This window comes from Rhamphochromis sp. 'chilingali' (genome assembly GCF_963969265.1).
Source record: "Rhamphochromis sp. 'chilingali' genome assembly, chromosome: 4".
Classification (NCBI taxonomy): Eukaryota; Metazoa; Chordata; class Actinopteri; order Cichliformes; family Cichlidae; genus Rhamphochromis; species Rhamphochromis sp. 'chilingali'.
The window spans coordinates 34101901-34127402 of NC_137948.1; the positions used below are offsets into that span (position 1 = coordinate 34101901).

The following is a 25502-nucleotide window of genomic DNA, read 5'->3' on the forward strand; positions in this document are numbered from 1 at the left end:
AGCCAATGAAAACGCGATTACGCGTTACGTCCACGCCGGCTGGACCAATGAAACATCCCCGTGGCTGGTTGCTAAGAGACGCTTTGTGTCCATGTTCCCGAGGCTGCAGGGAGGATAATCCAACGCATATGGACCGATAAACAGAGAAACATAGCTCGATTAGCTTCAAGAGAGTTTTACCTGACAGAGACCGGAAGTCATCCCATGTAATGGTCAAGTTAAGGGCGAGATGTCTGCTGGTCGGTAAGGTTTTCACCACCTGATATGTAAGCAACGGGGGCTAAAGCTAGCCTTTTACTACAGAAACATCCCCAGCCACAGGCTGTGTCCTTCTTATGTTTCAGATTCAACCTACTTGTTATAGGACTGACGAAAAATACAAGCCTGATACTATTCTAAATGTGAAAGATGACGTTTGTTGGGTCTATTTTATCATGTAGCTACAGTCATTTAGCTTACACAAACCAATCACTGCCGAGTGATGATGTTTCAACTTAAAGAAATGATGGTGAACCAGACACTAAACTCTAAAACTCCCTGATAATGAGGGGGGTTAATTATGAATTCTGTCGAGAACCAACTCCTTACACACAAATTAAACTATTAATTATTAATTCACAAAAACGACACCGTAAACACAACCACAGGACATTATATTTGTATTCTTCCGTGTGTGTGTGTCTGTAGGAGATGCTGCAGTGGGCAAAAGTGCTCTTTCTCATATGTTCTACAGCGATGGCACTCTCTTCCAGAAGAATTACAGCATGGTGAGAGCATTAACACACAGTCACTGAAAGGCTCATGGTTTGATCCCACAAGTGAAGTGAGTCTTCATACTTTAGATCAGATGTGTCCAACATAAGGCCATCCTTTCATAAGTTTTACAGCTTTTCCTATTAATGCAAAACAAAAGGAATTGACTAGGAGATAAACAACTGAATGATAGAAAAGTGCCTGTTTTTTTCCACACCATCTATAGAAATATGTAACAAAATCAACATTTACTGTGAATTAACAAAAAATGTGTTTTGTAAATACAGGACAGTTTGGTGAGCTACCACAGCTCTCTATGTGATCATTTGTAGTTAAACATCTTTACAATGACAGAAAGTTTTGCTCGTTAGGCGTAAGATCAACGTGTGGTGTGTGTGGCCAACGGTATAAAATGAGTTTGACATCATTGCTTTAGACTAATCTGTAAGGGTTAGGACAGTCTTTTGTTTGGCTCATTGGTCATTTCATTCAGTTTATACAGTGGGGGTATCCGTATTCTCCTGAACGATAGATGTTGCCACTCAGACAAAATTTCCATATTGTCACTGGTACAGGAGAAGTCAAAACCAGAAGCATAGAAGTTATAAAAGCATATTCTTTTTTTCCTCATTTTTTTTTTTTATTTCTCTGCATAATCTGCGGATCTCCGAGCTCATGTACTGATATATCATTAAAATGGCAGAAAAAAACGGCACTCATATCTTCAACCTGCATTGGTTGGATTGCCTGCAGTGCCTCAGGTTCCAAAAATCAAAAGGTACTTGGCCGGCCGGAGCAACACTCAGGTGGTATTGTAGGCAAGTGGATGTGATGTCGGTTTGACATCATTTTTGTCACCTGGCAAATGGCGAGCTTTATTGTTGTTACCATGGTAGCAATCAGTGATACCGGTCTGGACCAGTGGCAATCAACACTTGGCGCTTTACACGTGTATAGACATGTGTATATGAAGTTTGGTTTATCTTTAGATAGTTTATATTAGGGGTGTCAACATAAGACTTCAGGGGCCAAAATCAGCTTGGAAAAGATTCCAAACTGGCCCACTAGAGGGCTTTGAAAAATTTAAAATAAGGAATAAATTTAATACGTTTTACAGCTTTTCCTGCTGGTAAAGACCTCCCCCGTGGCCATTCATACTACACCTATACCATTTAATTACTTACTTATAACCAATTAATTACTATAAGTGAATAAGTAATAGATAAATGTCAAAGGAGCTTGCAAAGAAAAGCGTCTGGACTTTAAGTTGCTTGAAGACGTTTCACCTCTCATCCGAGAAGCTTCTTCAGTTCTAAGGTCAAATGGTGGAGAGTCCCAGATGTGAGTGGGCGTTAACGCCCACTCACATCCTGGGCCATCTGACCTCAGGAATTCGCATGATAAGGTGGGGCCAGGTTTCACAATGAACACACCCGAAACTCTGGCTGATTGGGACCCACGCCCAGTTTCCCACCTTGGCTCAGGCGATTAGAGGATCATCAGGGGGTCCTTTGTCCCTCTGTGGGGGGTTACTCCCACTAGGTTTATATCTGGGACTCTCCACCATTTGACCTTAGAACTGAAGAAGCTTCTCGGATGAGAGGTGAAACGTCTTCAAGCAACTTAAAGAAGTCCAGACGCTTTTCTTTGCAAGCTCCTTTGACTACGATGACCTGGATGACTGAGAACCTTCACAGACATAATAGATAAATGGTTAATTTACAGAAAAGTTTCAGTTTTTCACTATTGACTGTTGACTTTGTTTTTGGTTTTTTTGGTCTTTATCTCATAGAAAAACTGAGACATAATGTTGAAATTGCTCTTCTTTTTTTAATATTAAGATTTCTCCGGGCTTAAATGTGTAGTTAGAATTCTTTACACAGACAGAAAGGATTTTTTCTGGTTTGGCTCACTGAAGATCATAATTAGTTGAATGTGGCCATGTAAAATGAGTTTGGCATCCCTGGTTCATATAGAGGAGCTGCTATACTTTGTGTATTTAAGTATACACTTGGTCCGATTCACTACTTTTGTTGTGTAAGGATGAATGTGAGGCTCGGAGCGCATGTCAGCACGCCTTTCAGTTTTTGCACCAATGTACCAGCTATGGATATGTCCTTCACGTGGACTTCAAGCAGGCTTGAACAAAGTATAATAGAATGACTACTTGTCTGTGACATCTGCAGCAGTCCACATCTGAGAAACTGCCCCCTGGTGTAGCACTGTCACATAACACAGAGAAAGCGAGCCCAATGCCAGAGATACTGCAGTGTATGTGGGGTAGGCAGCATAACATGTCTTATAACAGTAAGTAGGGATGTGTTGTACTCCATTCACACAATCAGCAGAGGAATGGAGCTGTAAAACAAGTTGTTCAGGGATTTACAGATCGGGGTGTACTCCGTGACTAGCCACAGGCTTATGTTTTTGTATTCAGGCTGGGTAAGTGAGGTGAATTGGGTTTGAAGGAGCAGCTCATGAAGTGCAATGCTGGCTCACTGCCAGCACAGAATAGATAGTAGTTTGTAGGGAATAGCGTTATCTGTGTGCTGTGAAGTGCTCAGAAATCCAGGCGTTCAGTCCTGCCTGACACTGCAGCAGCTAATCAGCATGTAATTGGCAAAATGTGCTTCTTTAGTAGGCACACTTGTTCTGATAACTAGTATTAACCTTCCTGAGACCCATTAAGGTCTTAGAACTCTACATGTATTTATAGATATAGAATCAGAATCAGAATCAGAATACTTTATTCATCCCGAGGGAAATTAGGGGTTACAGCAGGCAGCACACTAATGGCGCATGCGCACTCACAAAGGAACCTTCTGACCAACTTTACACAAACATCACATTGGGGAGACATGTCAGAAGGTAGGCTGATAGGAAAAAAACAACGAAAATACACTACATGAGGTAAGAGGAGGAGAAAAAAAAACTCCACTCAGACTGAGCTCCTAGTGGGAGAACAGTTTGATAAAAGAAAAAACACCTCAGCACAAAAGCACATGACTATCAATACACCATAGAAACACGAGACAAGCAACAGGGGCGGGTAACGGGTAAGAGAGAGCCGGCGTAGACAGCGCATCCGGTCCTGCAGCATCTGTGCTGGTCCAGTTGACTGCTATCATCCCCGGTAGGGCACAAGCATCGAAGGCGTTGGAAAGGGAGGGGGATGAGTGAGTGCTTATCAGTGTAAGTGTGTGTGTGTGCGTGTCCATAGTTTAGCTGAGACAGTGTCCTTCGGCCTATCAGGCTAAGTAAACAGTCCTCCAGCCAATCCAGGTGTCCTTCATGGGGCGGGAAGAATAGTCATCACACAGTCGTTATCAGGGAGTTAGGCATAGCAGTTAAGCAGTGAGTAACCGTGCACAGTTAATCACATGTAGTCGTTTACTTCAGATTTGCTCAATCAGTCAAGAACTGTAGAATTTTCAAATTAATGAAACAGTAAGATGTAATTATACATCAATAGCAAATCAACATGTCTAATATTAGTCATAGAGGACTATGTTTATATTGCATGTAGTTTCTTTAGTGGAACTTCTTGCAGGCTTTTCAAGGACCTGCAGAGGTCTTTACTACAGGACTCACTGAAGTGCACAACAGCATAATGTAGCAATTAATGCTGACGCAGAGAAGGACTAATCTGCATTATTTATGCTAATCTACACGAGAAAAGGAACCATGTCATTAACCTGACTCTGTGATATATGGCGGCATGGCTGTTCAGCGATTCCCTCAGTTTTCTAAAGGGCTAGGGCACTGCAAAAGTAAGAAAGTGTAGGTGCGGTACATGCATTAACTCGTGAGTATGGATATATATTCATGCAGGTTTCTCAACACACAGCCACTCACATTTAGTGAGTTTACCATAAAGTCGTGCAATGGTTATGGTACAGAACAGGTTGGTGTATGAATTACTGGACAAAGGCCAAGTGTGCGTGCATGCATGCGCCTGTGTGGTTGCTCAGATCCTGCTGTGTCAGCAGTTTTGGGGCTTCTGAGGTGACAGGAACGTCGATAATTAATACAGCAGGATTCTGGAAAGCCACCAGAACAGGTACTTAACTAGCAAACACACACACACCAGCATACACACAAAACAACAACAGGGATGAGTTTCTTCATACTGCATAGGCTTAATACAGTAGGCACTTGTTTGCGATGCTGTGTGTGTCTCTTCACCGTGAACTAGCGGGTCATTGACAAAGTAGAAAGAGGCTGCAATTGGGAGGCCTTTACAGTTTGTAATGGCCTAGCATGCACGATTGCTGAATGCCAGGTCAAACTATTAGACATCTTCTTAACTAATGCAGCTAATATGAGTAGATCTAAAGAAATGATACAGGTGGAGCTGTGTGAAAATCTTCAAATACATAGCAAACAGGAAAATAAGAAGAGAAGCAGTGATTCAACTTTGAAAGTAAGTGGAGAGAAATTCAGGTCTGCATTTGTGCCAGTAAATCAAGGCTCTGTGTCCAGTTGACACCACTTTATTAGCTGAATACTCTGAAAGAAATGCTCATGGGGAATTGCTGGTCACAGTCTTTGCTGTTGCCATGCAACTGTTAAAACACCTATTTGTAGCCAACCGCTTGCCTGATATTAGTTGAAATATTTTTAACTTCTTAACTCACTTGGTGTAAAGTGCTTCATGTAAAAGGAACTTGACTTTTGAAAAAAAAATTGAAGCTCTTAAACCACGAATTATTCATCCAGAAGTTACTTTGTATTTTCAAGAGGGTAGTAACAGTGAAATGTACAAATTTGGCTTCAATTCCAACATTTGCACAAGAAGTATGAATATTTACATCTACCGAGCTTCGCCCAAGAGGAAGAACCCTTACTCAGGACTGTTGAACACGTTAATGTTCCCTCTCATTCTGACTCCATAGACCTTTCTTTGCTTCTCGTTACTTTGAACAGTGTTTTGAGTTGGGTTGTTTAACAGGACTCTTTGCACTCCTGTAAAAAATTAAGTACGCCCATTGATTCAGTAGCTTGTTGAACCACTTCTAGCAGCACTAACTTGAAGTAATCATTCTCTGTATGACTTTATCAGTTTCCTGCATCATTGTAGTTCAATAAGGAGAGATCATTAGAAGGAACTGAACATGATTTGTCGATGTAAAGAATTCAATTTGAGGCATTTGGCGGCTACACTCCGATGACCCATCACAGCAGAAGAACATCCCAGTGGTGATAGGGATTAGGACAAGATCCCCTGGAGTCTAGACTCTGGTGGTGGAGATGAAGATGGAGGCTTGAATAGGGCCTGAGTGACTAAGGAGAGGCGGTGATGAGGAGGAGGTGGAGTAGATGAAGGCGTCTGCAAAGGAGAATGACAGATACGCAGTGAGATTTAAAGTATGTGGAGTGAAGGCTGATTGGCCTAAAGAAGGCCGGCAGAAAGATGATTGGACTAGACCAGTGATGTCACAATCAGCTTGACAGTGTGGGAAAGTGGAGGTGATGTAAAGCTTAGATTAGCCGCCAATACCTGACAAGCATACAGATGTGTGACTACAGATCTCCCTTATTGAACTTACGTATGCTTCAAAATAATTTTTCCTTTACGAGTTTGCTTTAGTTTATTGAGATTTGTGACCACTTGTTTTCTTACTTTGACCACAGTATTTCAAATGGGTTGAGATCTGGGCTTGGACTGGGCCATTGTGCAACCCCTTGATTCTTTATTTTTTCTGTCGTTCTGCTCTAGATTTCCTAGATTTGTCCTGATCTGAATACATCTCAATACTTTGCCAGGTGCCCAGATGCAAAACAAGTCCAAATCATCACTCCTCTACTGCCATGCTTGACAGAGGGTATGAGTTGTGTTTCATTTTTGTTCGATGTTTGTACATTATGGCCAGTCATCTCCACTTTGGTCTCTACTGTCCAAAGGATATTGTTCAAGACAACTTGTGGTTCGTGGAGATGCAACTTTGCAAACCTAAGCTGTATTGCCATGTTGTTTTTAGAGAAAAGAGGGTTTCTCCTGGCAGTCCTTGCAAACAAGCCGTACTTGTTCAGTTTTTATTCTGTCATGAACTTTAGCCTTTAGCATGCTAGCTGAGGCCGGTATAATCTAAGATGTAACTCTTGGGTTTTTTCGCGGTTTCTTTGAGGTCTGCACGATCTGACCTTTGGATGAATGGAGTGAATTTGCTGGGGTGCACATTCCTGGAGCTGATTAGCGTGTTTTTACAGGGATAGGATATTTTAAAAACTATAAATGGACAACAAAGTATTTACAAGGTCTTTTACTTCTACTTATTTTATTCCAGATTCTTCCAATAGCTAGGTTTGCTGCAAAACCTAGAGCAATATAAATTAGTGTCATTTTTAAAAATGTTAACTGATATCATGATTGTAAATCACTGATCCCTGGGGTACTCCATAGGTGACCTTTCTAATCTAATACCAGTAACTGTGTCCCACAGCTTTCAATTTAAGATTTAAATGCTGATGGAAACAGGACACAATATGTGTTTCTATATGGGGCTTAACCGGTGCTGTGAGGGGTTAATCCTTCTGCAGACGCCCAAGTCATCCCTCATGTTCTTCAACTTTTGATTTTGAAGGGTAGCCGAGGCTGTCAGCCATTCCGCTCACGTCCTCCTTTGAAAATGTCAGACAGCCTGTTAGCAATATTCCAAGCTTATTTGCTACTAATAGGCTCTCATTGACATTCCAGCAAGAAGCTTCCTATGCATCACACCAGCTCATTAGACTGCTCTGAAGTGGGACTGCAGCATGGTCTGTGTGTGTACTGCTGGATGCTTGTTATGAATTCTGCGTGTGTATGAATTGAGTAAATGTTGGTCGGAGGTGTGTGTGTGTGTGTGTGTATTTCACAGAGGCAGTGAGTGTCCACGGTGCGTTTGTGTGTGCGTGTGTGTTTGCAGGATTTTAGTCTCTTGCATTTGACATGCTTCGTTAAGTGTGAGCTCAGGAGATCAGATCAATTTAGAGTTAGATGCTGATGTGAAGAAACCTCAACTCACTTCTTCAAGGTCATCACTGATCTCATACCAGTGAATAGTTGGAGGGGGAAAGGCAGCCTGCAACTATCTGGTCCATTTAGGATTTCTTTAGATCTCGTAGCCTGTAAAGAAGGTGACTTCGTGATATCGTCCTTCCTCTCTACTGCCTGCACTTTATCTCCTTTAACAGCTACCTCTGTTTGCTCTGTACTAAAAGATCCCAACTACCTTCAGCAGTTTGTTTAACATTAAGACAGTTTGACCAAAGTTCAAATAGCTGATGTTTCCTGTAGTTTGGGGCAGATTCAAAAAACAGCTGCCTCCACCTTGCAAAGGAGGACGAAGGTTTGCAGCCACTACAGCTCTTTTTGTGTCATTCTTATTGTTTCGAAATATTTTTGCAGCTGCTTTTGTGTGACGAACATTCAACATTCATTTTAGTAAACAGCTATACCAGCTATTTGTTTTGACAAAAGAGAAAAACTCACACTGACTGTTTCTGTGTTTCTTTCACATAAACAGTCAGTTTTTTTCTCTTTCACAGTAGATATAACTCTAAAAAAGAAAAATTTACAGTTATACCTATTCTTTTTTTTTTTTAATGGCCTCTGTTGACTCCCGTTTTGAGTTAATGGCCAAGTTGTTTTTGCTTTGGTTTACTGTCATGTCAGTTTCGGTTGCTGTTGCAGCTGTTTTTAGTGAAATTGTTCTAAAAGTCCTTTGTAAAATACTTGCTTACCTCTAAATAACAGCACAAAGTAGGGAGCAAGAACTTAGAACATAGTGGACCATCAGAAGCTAAATAGTCAGATAAGAAAAAAGGAAACTGAACATGACACATATGTACATCAGTTCAGTATGGCTACAAACAAATGCTACCATAACATTAGGTGATTTAAAGGCTTAAAATACTTTAAATTCAATTAAATATAGCGCCAAATCAGAACAACAGTCAACATGTATTGACATTTGCCATACATCAGACTAGACAGTGGTAACTCCCCGACAACAAACTTCTCTTCTCTTCTCTTCTCTTCTCTTCTCTTCTCTTCTCTTCTCTTCTCTTCTCTTCTCTTCTCTTCTCTTCTCTTCTCTTCAGCTGTTGCAGATTGTAAATGCATTTTGACAGGCACGCCCATAATGTGACAGAAAGAGTGATTGTTTATGACAAAGGCATGCCAGATCCATCATGAAGAGGTTTATTTTAGCTTTACGTCACATAACTAATTTAACATTTGTAGCCTTGTTTGTTTGGCAGACAACAGGCGTGGAGCTGCTGATGAAGTGTATCAACATCCCAGCGACCAATGACAGCGTGGTGAGTCCAACCATGTGCCTAGAATCCATTGCAGGACTCTAGGTGGAGGCTACATTTTGTTGAATGAAGCAACAGATATTAGCCACCCAACCACAGCTTAAAGTTCATCTCTCAGCCATGGTTGTAAAAGGCTGATGGAGTATTGTCATCACCCCGCCAAGTGGGCTGCATGGACACTTAAGTTTGTGAATGCAGTAACTAGAGAACAAGGCCATGTAGGATTTTGAAATTGATAGTTGTGTCGACTAGGAGGCTGAGGGGAAGCACTGGCAGCCGCCAGTCTGTTTTTAAAATGCTGACAGTTGGAATCCATCACTCAGTGTGGAAGAAGCTTTCCCAGACATATAATATTGTTATTTCTTCATCTGAATTCAGTATGCTATTTGGCAGTATTGTAGGTCTAAGATTAATGTCCTTATAAAAGATAATGTGAAGTAATTTGATTAACTTCCCGTGAATAACACTCGTCCGTCTCCCCCTTTCTCTGCTTTTCCCCACCAGGAGCTCTACATCATAGACTCTGCAGGGAAGGAGACATTAGTGGATTCCTGTGAGAAGATGGTGAGACTCGTTCCCTGGATTTTTTTTAATCTGCATGATACTAGATAAATTCATCATCTAGAGCTTCACCTCCTGTCATAGTAAAGTATTATTTGATTTGCTACACGAGTAGAGAAAAGTAAGCTGATGTGGGACCAATCATATGTCTGTCCCACTTCCCTCATTCCTTGTATATAAAAACCAACATTTCCCACCTCATCACCACTCGTTCCTTTCTGTAGTGGGGGGAACCTTCGCTGCTGTGCCTGGTTTTCGACCTGACTAGTGAGCAGTCTTTTGCTAACTGCAGCCGCTGGCTGGAACGAGTCCGTGCTCATTGCCAGGGTCTCCATGTTCCAGGTAACACCTCACAGAACATGAAATACTGGGAAACGGAAAATAAAAGGGAGGGAAATTAATCAAGACCACTGTGGTCAGAAGAAGACTGATATTACCAGCTGCGGTAATTTTAATATGGTTAAATGGTAAATGGCCTGTATTTATATAGCGCTTTACATATCCAGTCATCCACACATTCACACACTGGTGATGGCAGCTACATTGTAGCCACAGCCACCCTGGGGCGCACTGACAGAGGCGAGGCTGCCAGACACTGGCGCCACCGGGCCCTCTGACCACCACCAGTAGGCAACGGGTGAAGTGTCTTGCCCGAGGACACAACGACCGAGACTGTCCGAGCCGGGGCTCGAACCGGCAACCTTCCGATTACAAGGCGAACTCCCAACTCTTGAGCCACGATCGCCCCACAATTGTTAAAGATAAAATGAGTATGTCAAATTGAGGTGGCTTACAGATGTGCAGCAACAGGAAGGCTAAAGCTGCATAAACAGCATGTGTTACATAAGATAGCCAGTTGTATGTGTAGAAGGGTATCAGCTGAGCCAACTTACACATGTAACCCACTTTGCAACCCACCATCTCCCTGAAAAAAAATACATTTGAGTACAAATCTGTGAAAAAAAAGTTTCAAAACATTAACTCACAAACCACAAGACTTATGTAACAAAATCTTTTAGACAGATGAAACCAAAGGGGATGTGTTTGCTCATAGTGCACAGTGTTTGGAGAAAAATGGAACTCTGAATTTGTTGAATAACTTATTGCTCTTTTTACTATTGGTGTACTTAGCTTTTCAGATATTGTTTCTGGATTTTGTTTGAATAAATAAGGAATAATGACAGTGTAATATGTCAGCAGTTGCCATTGATGTGAATTTATTTCAATAATTAACGAATTGGTAAGAATCAGATAAATTGTTCCGTTACTTTAACTTGTTAATAGTTAAATAAAGACCCACAATCTTTACAAACATCTCAAATGCATCACTTAGTCTGATGCCATAAAAGAAGAATTTTTGAATTTTTGGAACTTTTTGAATTTCCTGAGTATGTGGACCCAATGTCAGCCCAGATTAGACGATAGCGCAGATGATACCCATCTACCCTGTTAGTGTCATGTAAGGTGAGCTATTTGTGCAGCTTTAGCATTCCTGTTGCTGCACCCCTTTGTTGCCACTTTGCAACCCACCAAAAAAAAGACACGTTTAACTACAAATCTTTAAAAACAAGTTTCCAAGCATTAACTGAACAAACAACAACACTTCTGGAATAAGTCTTGAATCTGTGTTTACTGTATGTGCATCTCTAAGTGCATCTTTCTGTTTGCATGTGTTCCAGGTGTCCTGGTGGGCAACAAGTCAGATCTGTCTGCTAGAAGAGAGGTACAGGCATCTGTGGCCAAGGAATGGGCCCAGAGTCAGGGACTGGAGTACCACGAGACCTCAGCTGTGAGTGAGCACATCGACACAGCGTTCACGGCAGACTTTAACAGTTCCCACATCTGAAGGATGAACTATGCAGGAAAATATCCCATTCTTTATATCTTTTTATAATACAGTGACTACTGTCTGTTCATGTTTGTCTTTTACAGAAAGAGATGGAGAACTGTGATGCTCCTCTCCTCTGTTTAGCTCGGGCCTTCCATTCTCTGTACCAAGAGCACCGTGAGACCATCCAAAACCTTAATCCAGCCTAGACCACCGCCACCCTACCCCACTTACCACACACCTTGATTTTTCACCATTAGGAGGATACAAAGTATCTCTTCTGAGAGAATTTCATCGACTGAGGGCCTTTGAAACTTACAAATTCAGATAATACACAGCAAAACACTGTTTTCTACCACACATGCAAAGGGATAGCTTGTTCAGACAGATATTTTACTATGACCACAAATAAAGTTGTTTTTCTCTGATAATAAGTGATTAGCCGTGTTCTCTCTTATCCGTGTGTTTCCTCTGTGCTCAGATAGTGGAGGTTTTCTTTCACATCGATGGTTGGGTGATTACCAAAACCACAATAGCACTTCAGCTCATTGTGGGGGTGGGGGTGTCTGTACCTCCTTTTTTCTTCTTACAACTCCTCTTCTGTCGCAGTGGTTGTTCCTGATTTTAGGCAACGCAAATGTTTGATCTCCTCTTCTTATTTTCTGCCTCTTCCACTCGCCCTCCTTATCTTTTCTTTTTTTATTTCCTGGCGTCAGCTTTGCCTCACTTGGCTGTTTTTTGGGGGGGTTTTGCATTCACTGAATGCTATTTTCTGTTTCTTCTCTTTTCTGTTCAGTTTCTTTCTCCCGCTGTTCATCTACTGCTTTCTCCCTTGCTGTGTTAACTCCCTGGCTGCAGCCCTCGCACATCATTTCAGTCATGTCCCCTGTGCGGCGCTAACAACCAGTAATCACCGTTCTAATTAGCGCTCTCCCATTCAAACCAGGTCAAAGCCATGTCCTTGTTCTTTCTCTGCCTCTCAGACCAGCTGCTACCATTCAAATGAGGGCAGACTGGTTTGAGGCAGACACAATAGTTTTTATCTCATTATGCACCACATATAATAACTGCAGCATTTTCTCATGACGACTCTGTCGTGTTTTGGAGTCCAAACTCAGTCGCAGAATTTGTTTTTTGTGTGGTCTTTAGAAAATCGCAGCTGTGTTTATTCCCCAAACATGTGCAGTAACTGGATAACACCTAAAGGAACTAATCTGGAAACTTTATCCCCTGCAAAATGGTTTGTAGTGAAGTTCTTACCAGAATCTGCATTAAACAACTTATAATTGTTATTGCAGCTTTTGTACTCATTGAGTGGGTGATTATAATTATAGCAATTAGGCTCTCTATCCTTCTCATTCTTTCTCTCCTTGTTGTTTTGTGTAGGTAATTGGTATGTGTGTTTGTGAGGGTGTCTGCATGTGTTCTTTCTCTTTGTGCCCAACAATGTGCGCTTGCATCTCCGTAAATGTATTGTGGCACTGGCAACTGCAGTTGGCTCTTCAATGTGGAACCTGTAATGTAAGTACTTGCGTGTGATGGATCTTTGGAAGTGTGAACTCATAAACCTGGAAGGCTTGGGCTTGGTGGAGCCTTTTTGAAGCGTAATTACGTAACTGTCTTCTGTTCTTCATCTACAGAAGCTTCAAGGACAACCTGGCTTATTGTTGATACAGAAAATTGCTGTGTTCCCTTTATATTCAGGGGAGGGTAGACATACTGTAGAAGTAGGAGGTCTAAAAAAAGTCTCTGTGGAAGGTAGGTCATAGCTGCAGTAGCGGGTGTGTTCATCTTTGGACTTAGTTCTGACTGCCAAAAACTGCATTTGTCAGATGGCCACTTGAGGTTTGATCCAAAAAGATTGACATAGCTTTACGGTCTGAAAATGAAAGCCTCAAACCTGCATCGTTTTTGATGACTGCCAGGTGGGAGGGGGAGGGGGTCCTCTGTTTCAAAAAGAAGTTGTATTTATTTTCCTCATATGGCATCATATTGCTCAAGAACTGTCCATCATATTTGGATGTGATGCAACCACCGGTTGCTAGGGAAAATTTGCATTGCCTGACTGGTTGGCAGTGGTTTCTGGAGGTTGCAGAGAAGGTGCTGCACCAAAAGCTTCACAGTGATTGCTGGAGTTTTTCATGTTTCATGCAAATATTATGCAAGTAGTAGCCCAGTGATAATGAAACTTGAAAAAGTGCAACAAAAACTACAAATGGCCCACAAAAAAAGTTGTCTGTTGTCTACAGCTCTGAGGCACAGCTTTTACTTTGAAGGCGGAATTTCACAAGGATTTCTTTATCAACTGGTTGAGAAATGCACATTTTTCTCTAGTGAAAGGTTGTTCCCAGGGGATCACTGATTGGTCTGTAGGCCTGTGTGGCTGAGACCAATATGACAGAAACCAGATTGCATGGATGTGATAAAACAAAGAACTAAAAGGCTACTTATTTTAAGTGAAAGAAAGATGTTTAGTGCAAAACTGACCTCTGAGGGCTTTTATGGAGCGCTGGCACTCTGAGCCAGGTGTTGAAAACAAGCCCCACCACCTCTCCAGTGGCTGCAGATGAGACCTGCCACACAAACAGGCCACAGGTGGAGCGTCACAAATCATTTTCCCCCGTCACTGTACCAGCTTCCAGCAGCCACTCACAAACGATTAGGGAATACTCCACTTTTCCTTCACGACAGGTGGTGGCCTGATGGTCACGGACAGGCGTGTGTGACAGGGGCCTTACTCACTTGAAAATACATTGTCATGCAATAAATGTCACATATTCAAAATGGCAGAGAAGCTCATGTCATGTGGTTATTGGTCAGATGTCTGCAAAACCTCAATCGAAGTCTGTGAAAATGGCCCTTGGCTCTCTTGCTCTATGACAACAATAAACATTTTCCTGATGAGCACAAGCCTACCTAATAATGAACAAGTTGCTGTTTCCTCGGGTCCCATATGAAAATACCAAGATGACGACTCTGAGAGCACTGGAGGATTCACAAAGGGACTAACCAAGGGACATCATTGGATTCATTTTTTATGTATGGTCTATGGTCAGTTCCCATAGAGTCCCATGTTTAAATTAGTCTTGGGCTGAGGTGAATTTTTATATAAATATATCTGTATTTTAAACTTCATTTGTGCATGAAGAAAACTTTAACTCATAAAATTTCCATAACGACACTTCCTGTCTGTATGAGGACACTCGGGGGAAAAAAATTCCCTAAACAGCCCTTTGAAGTTGTCAAGAGGACATTCCAAATTTTCAAACTATGGTTTTGAGCTACAATTTATTCACACAAACATAAACACGCACACACACCAAGGTACAGTATAACACAAGCTCTTGACTATCCTAGAAAACCATTATTATTACTTAAACAGTATCCCTCCTGTCCTCTATTCAATTTAAATGGGGCATCATGCCTCGGGAATATCACTTAATAATATCATAAGACGGAGTGTGGGCTGGTTCTTATTGCTTCGGGAGACACTTCTTCATTTCCACAGATATTGAAACAGGGTTTTAGAGATCACGGCAAATGTCGAGCTCTTTGCTTTCGTGCTTCTCTAGCATGCTCAATCATCTTTCCTTACTAAACACAATCATTTCCTCTCAATGATTAGTATTCATAACAGGTTTGCTCGGCCTGTAATACAACACAGCAGGACAGATGCTTTTCACCTTCCAAGTATAAGTGAGGTAAATGTGGCACTAACACTCGTTCAAAGCAGACATGTTTGCAGCAGGTAATAGTGGTCGGCTTTATGATGTTTATAGCTGTTGACTCTTCAGGGGGTCCTCAAATTTTGTGTCACTATAACATTAATGCAATTTCTTTATGGCTTTAATTATTACTGGTGTAAAACACAATCATTTCTGTGTCTGGAGTTTGTTTGGCAATAGTTTTACATTAACCCTTCATAATTATAAACAGAGATGGGCAGTAACGCGTTACTATAATCTGATTACTTTTTTCGAATAACAAGTAAAGTAAGGGATTACTATTGCAAAAACGGTAATTAGATTACCGTTACTTTGCCGTAGGAACGCTGCGTTACTGCGTTACTAAAACCGTGATTTTTTTGCGAGAATGTCTCACGACAGTGACGTAAGCGAGTGCGACGTTTGTGACAACAGCTGTGTGCGGATCAACAACGAATCATATATCGAGTGCGGGAGAGAGTATGAGCGTGCAGCGTTTAAAGCGTGGAAGTACTGACCTTACTTTGAGTTTGATTCCATAAAAAGTGACAAAAACATTAGTGTCCGTTGTGCGTGGGAAGAAAACTTCTTTTTAAAGCGAAAAAACCCCCTAAATTTCCAAGCAAGCACCGAGTGCGCTACAACGTAATGGGAAACTCAGAGAAACTCGCGGATTCTTCCACTGACCGCTGCGGAACACCTGCACCAGGGTAAACCTCCGCCTACACCACTCCTGCTTTACAGGTGAAAATAGAGCAACAGGACCGCTGAGTCTTTGATTTTATTTATTTTCTGCTGTGTTTTACTTGCATCTATTTGAAAGACTGAGTGTAAAAACAAAAAATATTTCATTTTATGTGCTGGAATGTGCAGAAAATAGGTTTAAATGTTAAACTAATTTCTTCAAGTCAGAGAACGGTGCATATAATTTAATTTTTGCTTGATGCATAAAGTTAAAAGATTAAAACTAATAAAACAAGTTTTAAAAAGGGACTTTTCCATTTGATTACATTTTGTATGATGGATTATGCAGAAAAAGTAGAATTGGGCTGAAAGATCTATCGCTTTATCACCTATTCAGGTTGTAAATGTGTTTTTAAAAAGTAACTAAGTAACTATGTAATTAATTACTTTTGAAAATAAGTAATCAGTAAAGTAATGGGATTACTTTTTTGGGGAAGTAATCAGTAATTAGTTACTAATTACTTTTTTCAAGTAACTTGACCAACACTGATTATAAAGCACTTATGATTCTCTAATATAATGAAGTATTTAATACTGTAAGTAATTCTGGGTGTTTTTTTGCAGTACTTAGCAAGAGCATTGACTTTAATTGTGTCTCGTATGGGACATAAAATTGCAATGCTGCTGCTTTTCCAAGTCGGTGAATAGTGAATGGCAAAAACAGTTCACATTCCTAAAATCAATTATTATTTTTGATTTGATTAAACTTTATTTATATACAACCAAATCACAACAGCAGTTGCCACAAGGTGCCTTATATTGTAAGCTAAAGACCTCTGCAATAATACAAAGGAAACCCCAACAATGAGATCACCGCCTGTGAGCAGCAGTTGATGGTAGTGGGACAGAAAAACTCCCTTGTAACAGGGAGTTTTTCTCTTCTCTTTTAACGTTAGAATAAGGATTGGGTTAACCAAACAAACACATGTACATGTATTTTGCCACTCCCCCTAAATACAGAGTGGAGTAGGGAATAGCCTCTCTATGGGAGAAAAAAAAAACACCCTGTAGCCAAAGTCTGAAAACTGCTCATACAAACTTCATCAACTTTGGCACTAGAGTCCCCAGCAACAAATTTTCCAAATTGAAGAGGATTATATGAACGGTTATTGAGATAAGTGAACAAAGAGATTTCTGAAATTACTACTCACGTGTGGGCCCACAGTGGGTAGCTGTGGATGAACTGTGGGGCTATGTGGGCAGCACAAAAACCACACTTATTCCACACAGCGCTCAAGGGGGGGTGCCTACACAGCCCCCACAGCAGTTTTGTCCTTTTGGATCACACACTTCTAGAAAACAGCAGAACATGGGCCTTCTTACAGAAAACTCATGTGGGGCCCATGTTGGCCCATATGGGGTACATAGAAGTTCTGACCCTCTGGACCTCCAAATCTCACTTTGCCCACACTGGGCAGCACACCATGCTGGCACTCTGTTGATACGCAGACACATATGTCACCTGCCTAAACTGCCTTTGTGCAAGTTCCACTAGTAGTTTCTCCAAAACTACATTTTGTCACAGTAACACAAAACAGCTGATCAACAGAAATTTGTGGATGCTGAGAATCGTGGATGAGAAAGTGTATGAAAATAAGCAGAAATTCTTAAGTGCAAGCCTTGACTGATGAATTTCTGATTCAATTTCACAGACAGTTGTCATCAGGTTTAATGCAGTGTGTTGAACTTAAAGCAGAGCCTAAGCTGCTGCATTGAAAATCCCCACATGTGCAAAGGTTGAGTAAACACTTGAAGCACTAATTGCTATGTTTGGATACAACCTAATTGACACTTTGATTACCTTAAAATGCCACCATATGTTTATATTTGAGTCAATTATGCTTGCTGTGCTCTTTTACACTTAATAAAAACGCATCAGACATGTTTAATGGTTTGACAGCGACTTCATTAAAACCGATCCATGCTCTTGGCGTAGCACAACACAGCACATCATATCTGTGGAAGGTCTGAGTGTGCTCTGGGACCCGAGGACTTGATTTGAGCTACATTTCACTGCAGTGCTCCTCATCCAACACAGAGTTTTGTATTCATGACACAGCCTGAGCACAGGGCGGAGAGTTCCAACTCATATCTTACACCTACTCTGGCTGTTTTTCTGTTTCTGTCGCACTTTTCCTGCAGATCAGCTTTCTGCCTTTCTGGTGGCTTACTCTCTGAAAAATCTGTTTCCATTTGCTTAACACCTGTAGTTTTTAAAGTCGCTGCTGCTCTTTTACAATTTATATTCGTCTCATGCCACAGCAGAACAAGAAGATTGACGCCAGGCACAATTCTGTGCAGGTTTATAAAATTGACACACCAAATTATGCAATAATTATAAAAATATTCTAACTCACAATCTTATCATTTGATTTAATTTGAGGCGAACTGACCTCAACCTTGATTTCTCTTCTTTTTGCTTTTTTCGGTCTGTGTGTAGGCTTGAATCTAAGCATGGTTTGTTCTATAGCCTCTAACTGTCCATGACCTAAAAAGCTTACTAATTGCAGGTGAGGGAGGACACAGCAGCTGTTCCCCCAGATCTGCTTCCCTTACAATAATCAGCTACCGTGCCTCTGAGCTCATCTGCGTCACCACCAAATTTTTTTGGTTGTTTGTCTTTTATTTCATTATCTTCCATTTGAGGTGCCATTTGTTATAATAGCAGTCATTGCATTTGCATTCTTAGATAATTAAGGTAACCTCCGGGCAGTATTGTAAGAATTGTAATATTACATTTGAGATAACCATTAACATTCACAACTTCCCCCCATTTTGTTGTACAAAGCAGTCCAATAGATGTTTTGTAAATCCTTACCAGAGTTGCACAAATAGTAAAATGGCCAACAAATACTAGCTTAAAGTCCTCAGGCGAAAACAAAACAAAACAGTCATTGGTAGCAATGTGTGAAACTGGCAGTCGTCTCATATCACAATAAAATTGCGAGCTCCCAGCCAGTAAGAGTGCAATACTGTGGAAAAAAATTCAACCAACCCTCAAACCAAGTTATTTTGTTCTTGAAACAGACCTGAAAAATAACAAAGTTCTCAATTGAGCAAAGCGAATAAAGGTAGGTAGTAGTAGGTTCAAAGGTAAAGATTTAAGAGGCCTGACACAAGACCTCATTTGATCCATCTACTGTCCACTGAAGCCTCATCAGAAATGGTCTCAGTGGAAGGTTAACTGTCAAGGAGCCATTATCAATATCAGTGGGGCAACAGTGATTGTCTACAGCCATCTGTAAAACATGGCAAAGGCTCTGTCATGGTTTGGGGCTGCATTTCAGCCATTGGTGTTGAGGATCTCGTCAAGATGAATAGAATTATAAATGCAGAAATGTACTGTCAGATTTTGAGCCACCATGCAGTTCCATCTGGAAAGTATCTGACTGGCAGCAGCCTCATTTCTCCCCACAACATGATCAAAAACACACTGGCAGTGCTTTAAAGTTCTCTCTTTCTCTTATATTTAATATAACCACACTATGGGCGGGCAAGTGCCTGTTTTTACGTGTTTTCGTTAGCAACAATGACGGTAAAACCATCGCGTGGTTCCGCTGTACGCTTGTTTGTTTTCCACGTAAACCTTTCACAATAAAGCTCAAGATCCTGTTGAGACTTTTCAAAACAAACTGAATCACATGAGAGAGTATGCAGAGTTTACAGATGAGAAACAAACAAAGAGCCGTCAGACTCAAACTATATGTATACACCTGCCCGCCTTCGTAAACAACTAAATGCTATGTTGCCCTATCATTTTTTGATTGGTCCACATGGTATATTTTTTCACCAATAGGAAAGGCTGGGGGAGTTGGGAGGGGGACTGAGTGCTTTCTAGTGTTTTTCCTTATAAAAACCGTTTCTTCCCGCAGTAAATATAAACAACGATAGTATTCAGGAAGAAAACCTGCATATATTATACTGAACATAAAGTTGTTTGCAAAACTTGTGCATAATTTTTACAAATGTACAACTTCTATTCGCATTTCAAGTTATGAAAACAATTCCTTAAACATGTTTGTGGCTTTTACAGTAAAAATGACAAGTATTTTCTACTCGGATTTTGAATTTTTTTTGTCTGAATTTAGATCTATTGTGCAAATATAGTATAAATGAAAAATTAACTCAAATTTCAGATATTTGAGGTTGTGCCAAAAAAAAAAAAAGAAGAAGATTTTTTTAAAGGTGAAATATAGAGGTAAAATCAAAAGTAGTCAAAAACGGCCAATTATACTCTGGACCCCAGAGGGTTACTAAATACATTTACATGTCTTGGTGACTGCAGCTGGAACCTTGGCAAAAAGTGTATGTGTGTGTGTGGAATGCTAGCTACCAGCATTCATAATATAATAGTTACAATAGCAACAGTAACCAGGGGGGTGGGGCTTAAATGACAGAACAAAGACAGGCTACCATGATGTCACATGCCAGGCCACCATGATGTCACATGCCAGGCCACCATGATGTCACATGCCAGGCCATAAAAATCTATAAATAGGGGTGCCTCGACACACAGTTGTAGAATTCCCTTGCAGGTGATTTTAAGCTAGCGATTGAATTGTGTTTTCAGATGAAAGCGCTTATAACCTTCTCCCAAAGTAGAGTACTCTTCCTCCACCCAAACCTAAAATGTATATTTCTAAATACAGGGAAGCAATTGTATTAGAAAATAAATATAAAAATGAACACAGGACCATGGTGCCAAGAACAGTCAAGGCCCCATCTCATCGCGAAATGTGCCCACAGAGGCCAGAAGGCGAAAAACCTGAACACACATTCAGGAAAAAACCAGAACACACAGGCATGAAGAAAGTCATGGCTCAACCTGCTTGTGTGGATACACGCAAAGGGGACAAGCAGCTCCTTGAGAAATCTGGACTTGTCCCCTTTTATTTACAGAAAAACGATTACGGAATCGTTCCAGGCTACCTGCGTAGAAGAAAGGCAGAGAAAGAAAAGGCTAAGCAGGACAATGATGCCTGGTTAACAAAACAACAGGAAACAGTTAAACCACTGGCCGAACAGGAGAAACAAAACATTCTCCAGGGCCTAAAGAGGAGGTTTAATGAGCTAAACTTTGAATATCAATCCCTCCCTTTTACTATCTCCCCTTCACAGCACAAAAAATACAATTACAAAATGTTTCTTGAAGAGGCAATGAGTCAAGTTGAAAAAGACATTGCCCTTTTTGAGGAACATAAATACATTTACGTAGGCAGGGAAGATGCATCTGACGAACAACAGTTACAGCGGACTCCACTGCCACCCATTAGACCGAAAAACACAAAGTTGACACCCGCTCCTCAAGTCACACAACCAACGAAAAAGGAAACTTTCTCGACCGACAACCTACCACCTTTTCGTAGGATGTGTGTTCCACCTATATCCAGAAGTGGAAAGCAACCGATTCCCACCCAATCAGTTATAATTCCACGACCTAGTCCTGTCCCTCTGCCACCTATTTGTAAAAAAGCTGAATCTACACCCCGACCACCTGTAAGACCTCCAATGAAACGAGGTGTAACACCCATCCTTCCACCCATTTCCACCAAAAAGCTGTAGTGCTGTACCGTTAGAGTAGTTTTTTAACTACCTTACCCCCAACCGGTCTTGACAGAAGCCGCACCATCTGAGCCTGGTTCTGTCGAAGGTTTCTTCTTTTTAAGAAAAAGGAGTTTTTCCTTCCCACCGTCGCCCAGTGCTTGCTCAGATGGGATCATTTGATTGTTGGGGTTTTCTTAAACATAAATTGGCCTATTGAAAAAATTTAGTGTTTCTTACTACATTTTATTTTCAATAGGCCAATTTATGTTCAAAAAAAAAAAAATTACAGCAGAAAAGAAAGCATGGGAGACATCTGATGCATTTCATTGCTTTTTAAAAAATAATTTAGAATTTATCTGGAACAAATAAAAGAAAGTAAAACTAATCTTTTGTGGATTCTTTTCTTCAATAAGTAGTAGAATAGGCAGTTCTTTATACATAAATCGTAGTGTTTTGTTAAAAAATAAAGTGGCACAGCGGCACTGTGGTAAAGGCCTGTGTTTTTACCATCAGCGTGACAGCACCGTGCCGCCTTTGCAGTTTTAAGGCCCAGGGAAACAAGCCTGCCAGCGCTCTGTAGCGGCTGTGACCGCTGCCGATAAGGAAAGGCTGCTCTTCATAGAGGACTCAAGCTCGGGGAAACCTTTTCTGGTCGACTCTGGCTCCCAGAAGAGCCTCTGGAACTCTTGTGTCGTCTTTACAATGGTATATTATTTAATCTCAAAAAAAACAAAATTAAAAAAAATTGGAGATTTCCCGTATCACATAACATGTGCAGGTACACTGGTACAGCACATGTGAGCGAAATTCTTATGTGTGTGCAACAGAGGTGTGCAAAATACAATAACATAAGAACAAGCAAAATATACGAATGGGTAAATCTGAGAATTATAAGAATAAATATATGTACAAATATAAGAGTGTATGTTAGGGCTGTTCGATATAACGATATATATCAAATGACGATATAAAAATGTCTATCGTTTCCTATTACGCTATCGTTTGTTTCGCGATGTCGTAAAATAAACTGTTTACAGCAGTATTTTTCATCGTTTTGACGGTCACCTTAGTGGCTATATTAATTTCTTAAAGTTCTCTCTTTCTCTTATATTTAATATAACCACACTATGGGCGGGCAAGTGCCTGTTTTTACGTGTTTTCGTTAGCAACAATGACGGTAAAACCATCGCGTGGTTCCGCTGTACGCTTGTTTGTTTTCCACGTAAACCTTTCACAATAAAGCTCAAGATCCTGTTGAGACTTTTCAAAACAAACTGAATCACATGAGAGAGTATGCAGAGTTTACAGATGAGAAGCAAACAAAGAGCCGTCAGACTCAAACTATATGTATACACCTGCCCGCCTTCGTAAACAACTAAATGCTATGTTGCCCTATCATTTTTTGATTGGTCCACATGGTATATTTTTTCACCAATAGGAAAGGCTGGGGGAGTTGGGAGGGGGACTGAGTGCTTTCTAGTGTTTTTCCTTATAAAAACCGTTTCTTCCCGCAGTAAATATAAACAACGATAGTATTCAGGAAGAAAACCTGCATATATTATACTGAACATAAAGTTGTTTGCAAAACTTGTGCATAATTTTTACAAATGTACAACTTCTATTCGCATTTCAAGTTATGAAAACAATTCCTTAAACATGTTTGTGGCTTTTACAGTAAAAATGACAAGTATTTTCTACTCGGATTTTGAATTTTTTTTGTCTGAATTTAGATCTATTGTGCAAATATAGTATAAATGAAAAATTAACTCAAATTTCAGATATTTGAGGTTGTGCCAAAAAAAAAAAAAAAGAAGAAGATTTTTTTAAAGGTGAAATATAGAGGTAAAATCAAAAGTAGTCAAAAACGGCCAATTATACTCTGGACCCCAGAGGGTTACTAAATACATTTACATGTCTTGGTGACTGCAGCTGGAACCTTGGCAAAAAGTGTATGTGTGTGTGTGGAATGCTAGCTACCAGCATTCATAATATAATAGTTACAATAGCAACAGTAACCAGGGGGGTGGGGCTTAAATGACAGAACAAAGACAGGCTACCATGATGTCACATGCCAGGCCACCATGATGTCACATGCCAGGCCACCATGATGTCACATGCCAGGCCATAAAAATCTATAAATAGGGGTGCCTCGACACACAGTTGTAGAATTCCCTTGCAGGTGATTTTAAGCTAGCGATTGAATTGTGTTTTCAGATGAAAGCGCTTATAACCTTCTCCCAAAGTAGAGTACTCTTCCTCCACCCAAACCTAAAATGTATATTTCTAAATACAGGGAAGCAATTGTATTAGAAAATAAATATAAAAATGAACACAGGACCATGGTGCCAAGAACAGTCAAGGCCCCATCTCATCGCGAAATGTGCCCACAGAGGCCAGAAGGCGAAAAACCTGAACACACATTCAGGAAAAAACCAGAACACACAGGCATGAAGAAAGTCATGGCTCAACCTGCTTGTGTGGATACACGCAAAGGGGACAAGCAGCTCCTTGAGAAATCTGGACTTGTCCCCTTTTATTTACAGAAAAACGATTACGGAATCGTTCCAGGCTACCTGCGTAGAAGAAAGGCAGAGAAAGAAAAGGCTAAGCAGGACAATGATGCCTGGTTAACAAAACAACAGGAAACAGTTAAACCACTGGCCGAACAGGAGAAACAAAACATTCTCCAGGGCCTAAAGAGGAGGTTTAATGAGCTAAACTTTGAATATCAATCCCTCCCTTTTACTATCTCCCCTTCACAGCACAAAAAATACAATTACAAAATGTTTCTTGAAGAGGCAATGAGTCAAGTTGAAAAAGACATTGCCCTTTTTGAGGAACATAAATACATTTACGTAGGCAGGGAAGATGCATCTGACGAACAACAGTTACAGCGGACTCCACTGCCACCCATTAGACCGAAAAACACAAAGTTGACACCCGCTCCTCAAGTCACACAACCAACGAAAAAGGAAACTTTCTCGACCGACAACCTACCACCTTTTCGTAGGATGTGTGTTCCACCTATATCCAGAAGTGGAAAGCAACCGATTCCCACCCAATCAGTTATAATTCCACGACCTAGTCCTGTCCCTCTGCCACCTATTTGTAAAAAAGCTGAATCTACACCCCGACCACCTGTAAGACCTCCAATGAAACGAGGTGTAACACCCATCCTTCCACCCATTTCCACCAAAAAGCTGTAGTGCTGTACCGTTAGAGTAGTTTTTTAACTACCTAACCCCCAACCGGTCTTGACAGAAGCCGCACCATCTGAGCCTGGTTCTGTCGAAGGTTTCTTCTTTTTAAGACAAAGGAGTTTTTCCTTCCCACTGTCGCCCAGTGCTTGCTCAGATGGGATCATTTGATTGTTGGGGTTTTCTTAAACATAAATTGGCCTATTGAAAAAATTTAGTGTTTCTTACTACATTTTATTTTCAATAGGCCAATTTATGTTCAAAAAAAAAAAAATTACAGCAGAAAAGAAAGCATGGGAGACATCTGATGCATTTCATTGCTTTTTAAAAAATAATTTAGAATTAATCTGGAACAAATAAAAGAAAGTAAAACTAATCTTTTGTGGATTCTTTTCTTCAATAAGTAGTAGAATAGGCAGTTCTTTATACATAAAGCGTAGAGTTTTGTTAAAAAATAAAGTGGCACAGCGGCACTGTGGTAAAGGCCTGTGTTTTTACCATCAGCGTGACAGCACCGTGCCGCCTTTGCAGTTTTAAGGCCCAGGGAAACAAGCCTGCCAGCGCTCTGTAGCGGCTGTGACCGCTGCCGATAAGGAAAGGCTGCTCTTCATAGAGGACTCAAGCTCGGGGAAACCTTTTCTGGTCGACTCTGGCTCCCAGAAGAGCCTCTGGAACTCTTGTGTCGTCTTTACAATGGTATATTATTTAATCTCAAAAAAAATTAAAAAATTAAAAAAATTGGAGATTTCCCGTATCACATAACATGTGCAGGTACACTGGTACAACACATGTGAGTGAATTTCTTATGTGTGTGCAACAGAGGTGTGCAAAATACAATAAACCCCAGAGGGTTACTAAATACATTTACAT

General features: G+C 40.7%; 1 protein-coding gene across 1 annotated transcript; it reads left to right on the plus strand.

Moving 5' to 3' along the window:
- Window positions 1-75: 75 nt before the first annotated feature.
- On the plus strand, window positions 76-12681 carry ift27 (intraflagellar transport 27 homolog (Chlamydomonas)). Its single transcript, XM_080879865.1, has 7 exons — window positions 76-243; window positions 688-767; window positions 8998-9057; window positions 9559-9618; window positions 9840-9957; window positions 11295-11404; window positions 11548-12681. The coding sequence occupies exons 1-7, from the start codon at window positions 210-212 to the stop codon at window positions 11650-11652; spliced, it is 567 nt and encodes a 188-aa protein (XP_080735991.1). The 5' UTR covers window positions 76-209; the 3' UTR covers window positions 11653-12681.
- The last annotated feature ends 12821 nt before the right edge of the window (window positions 12682-25502 follow it).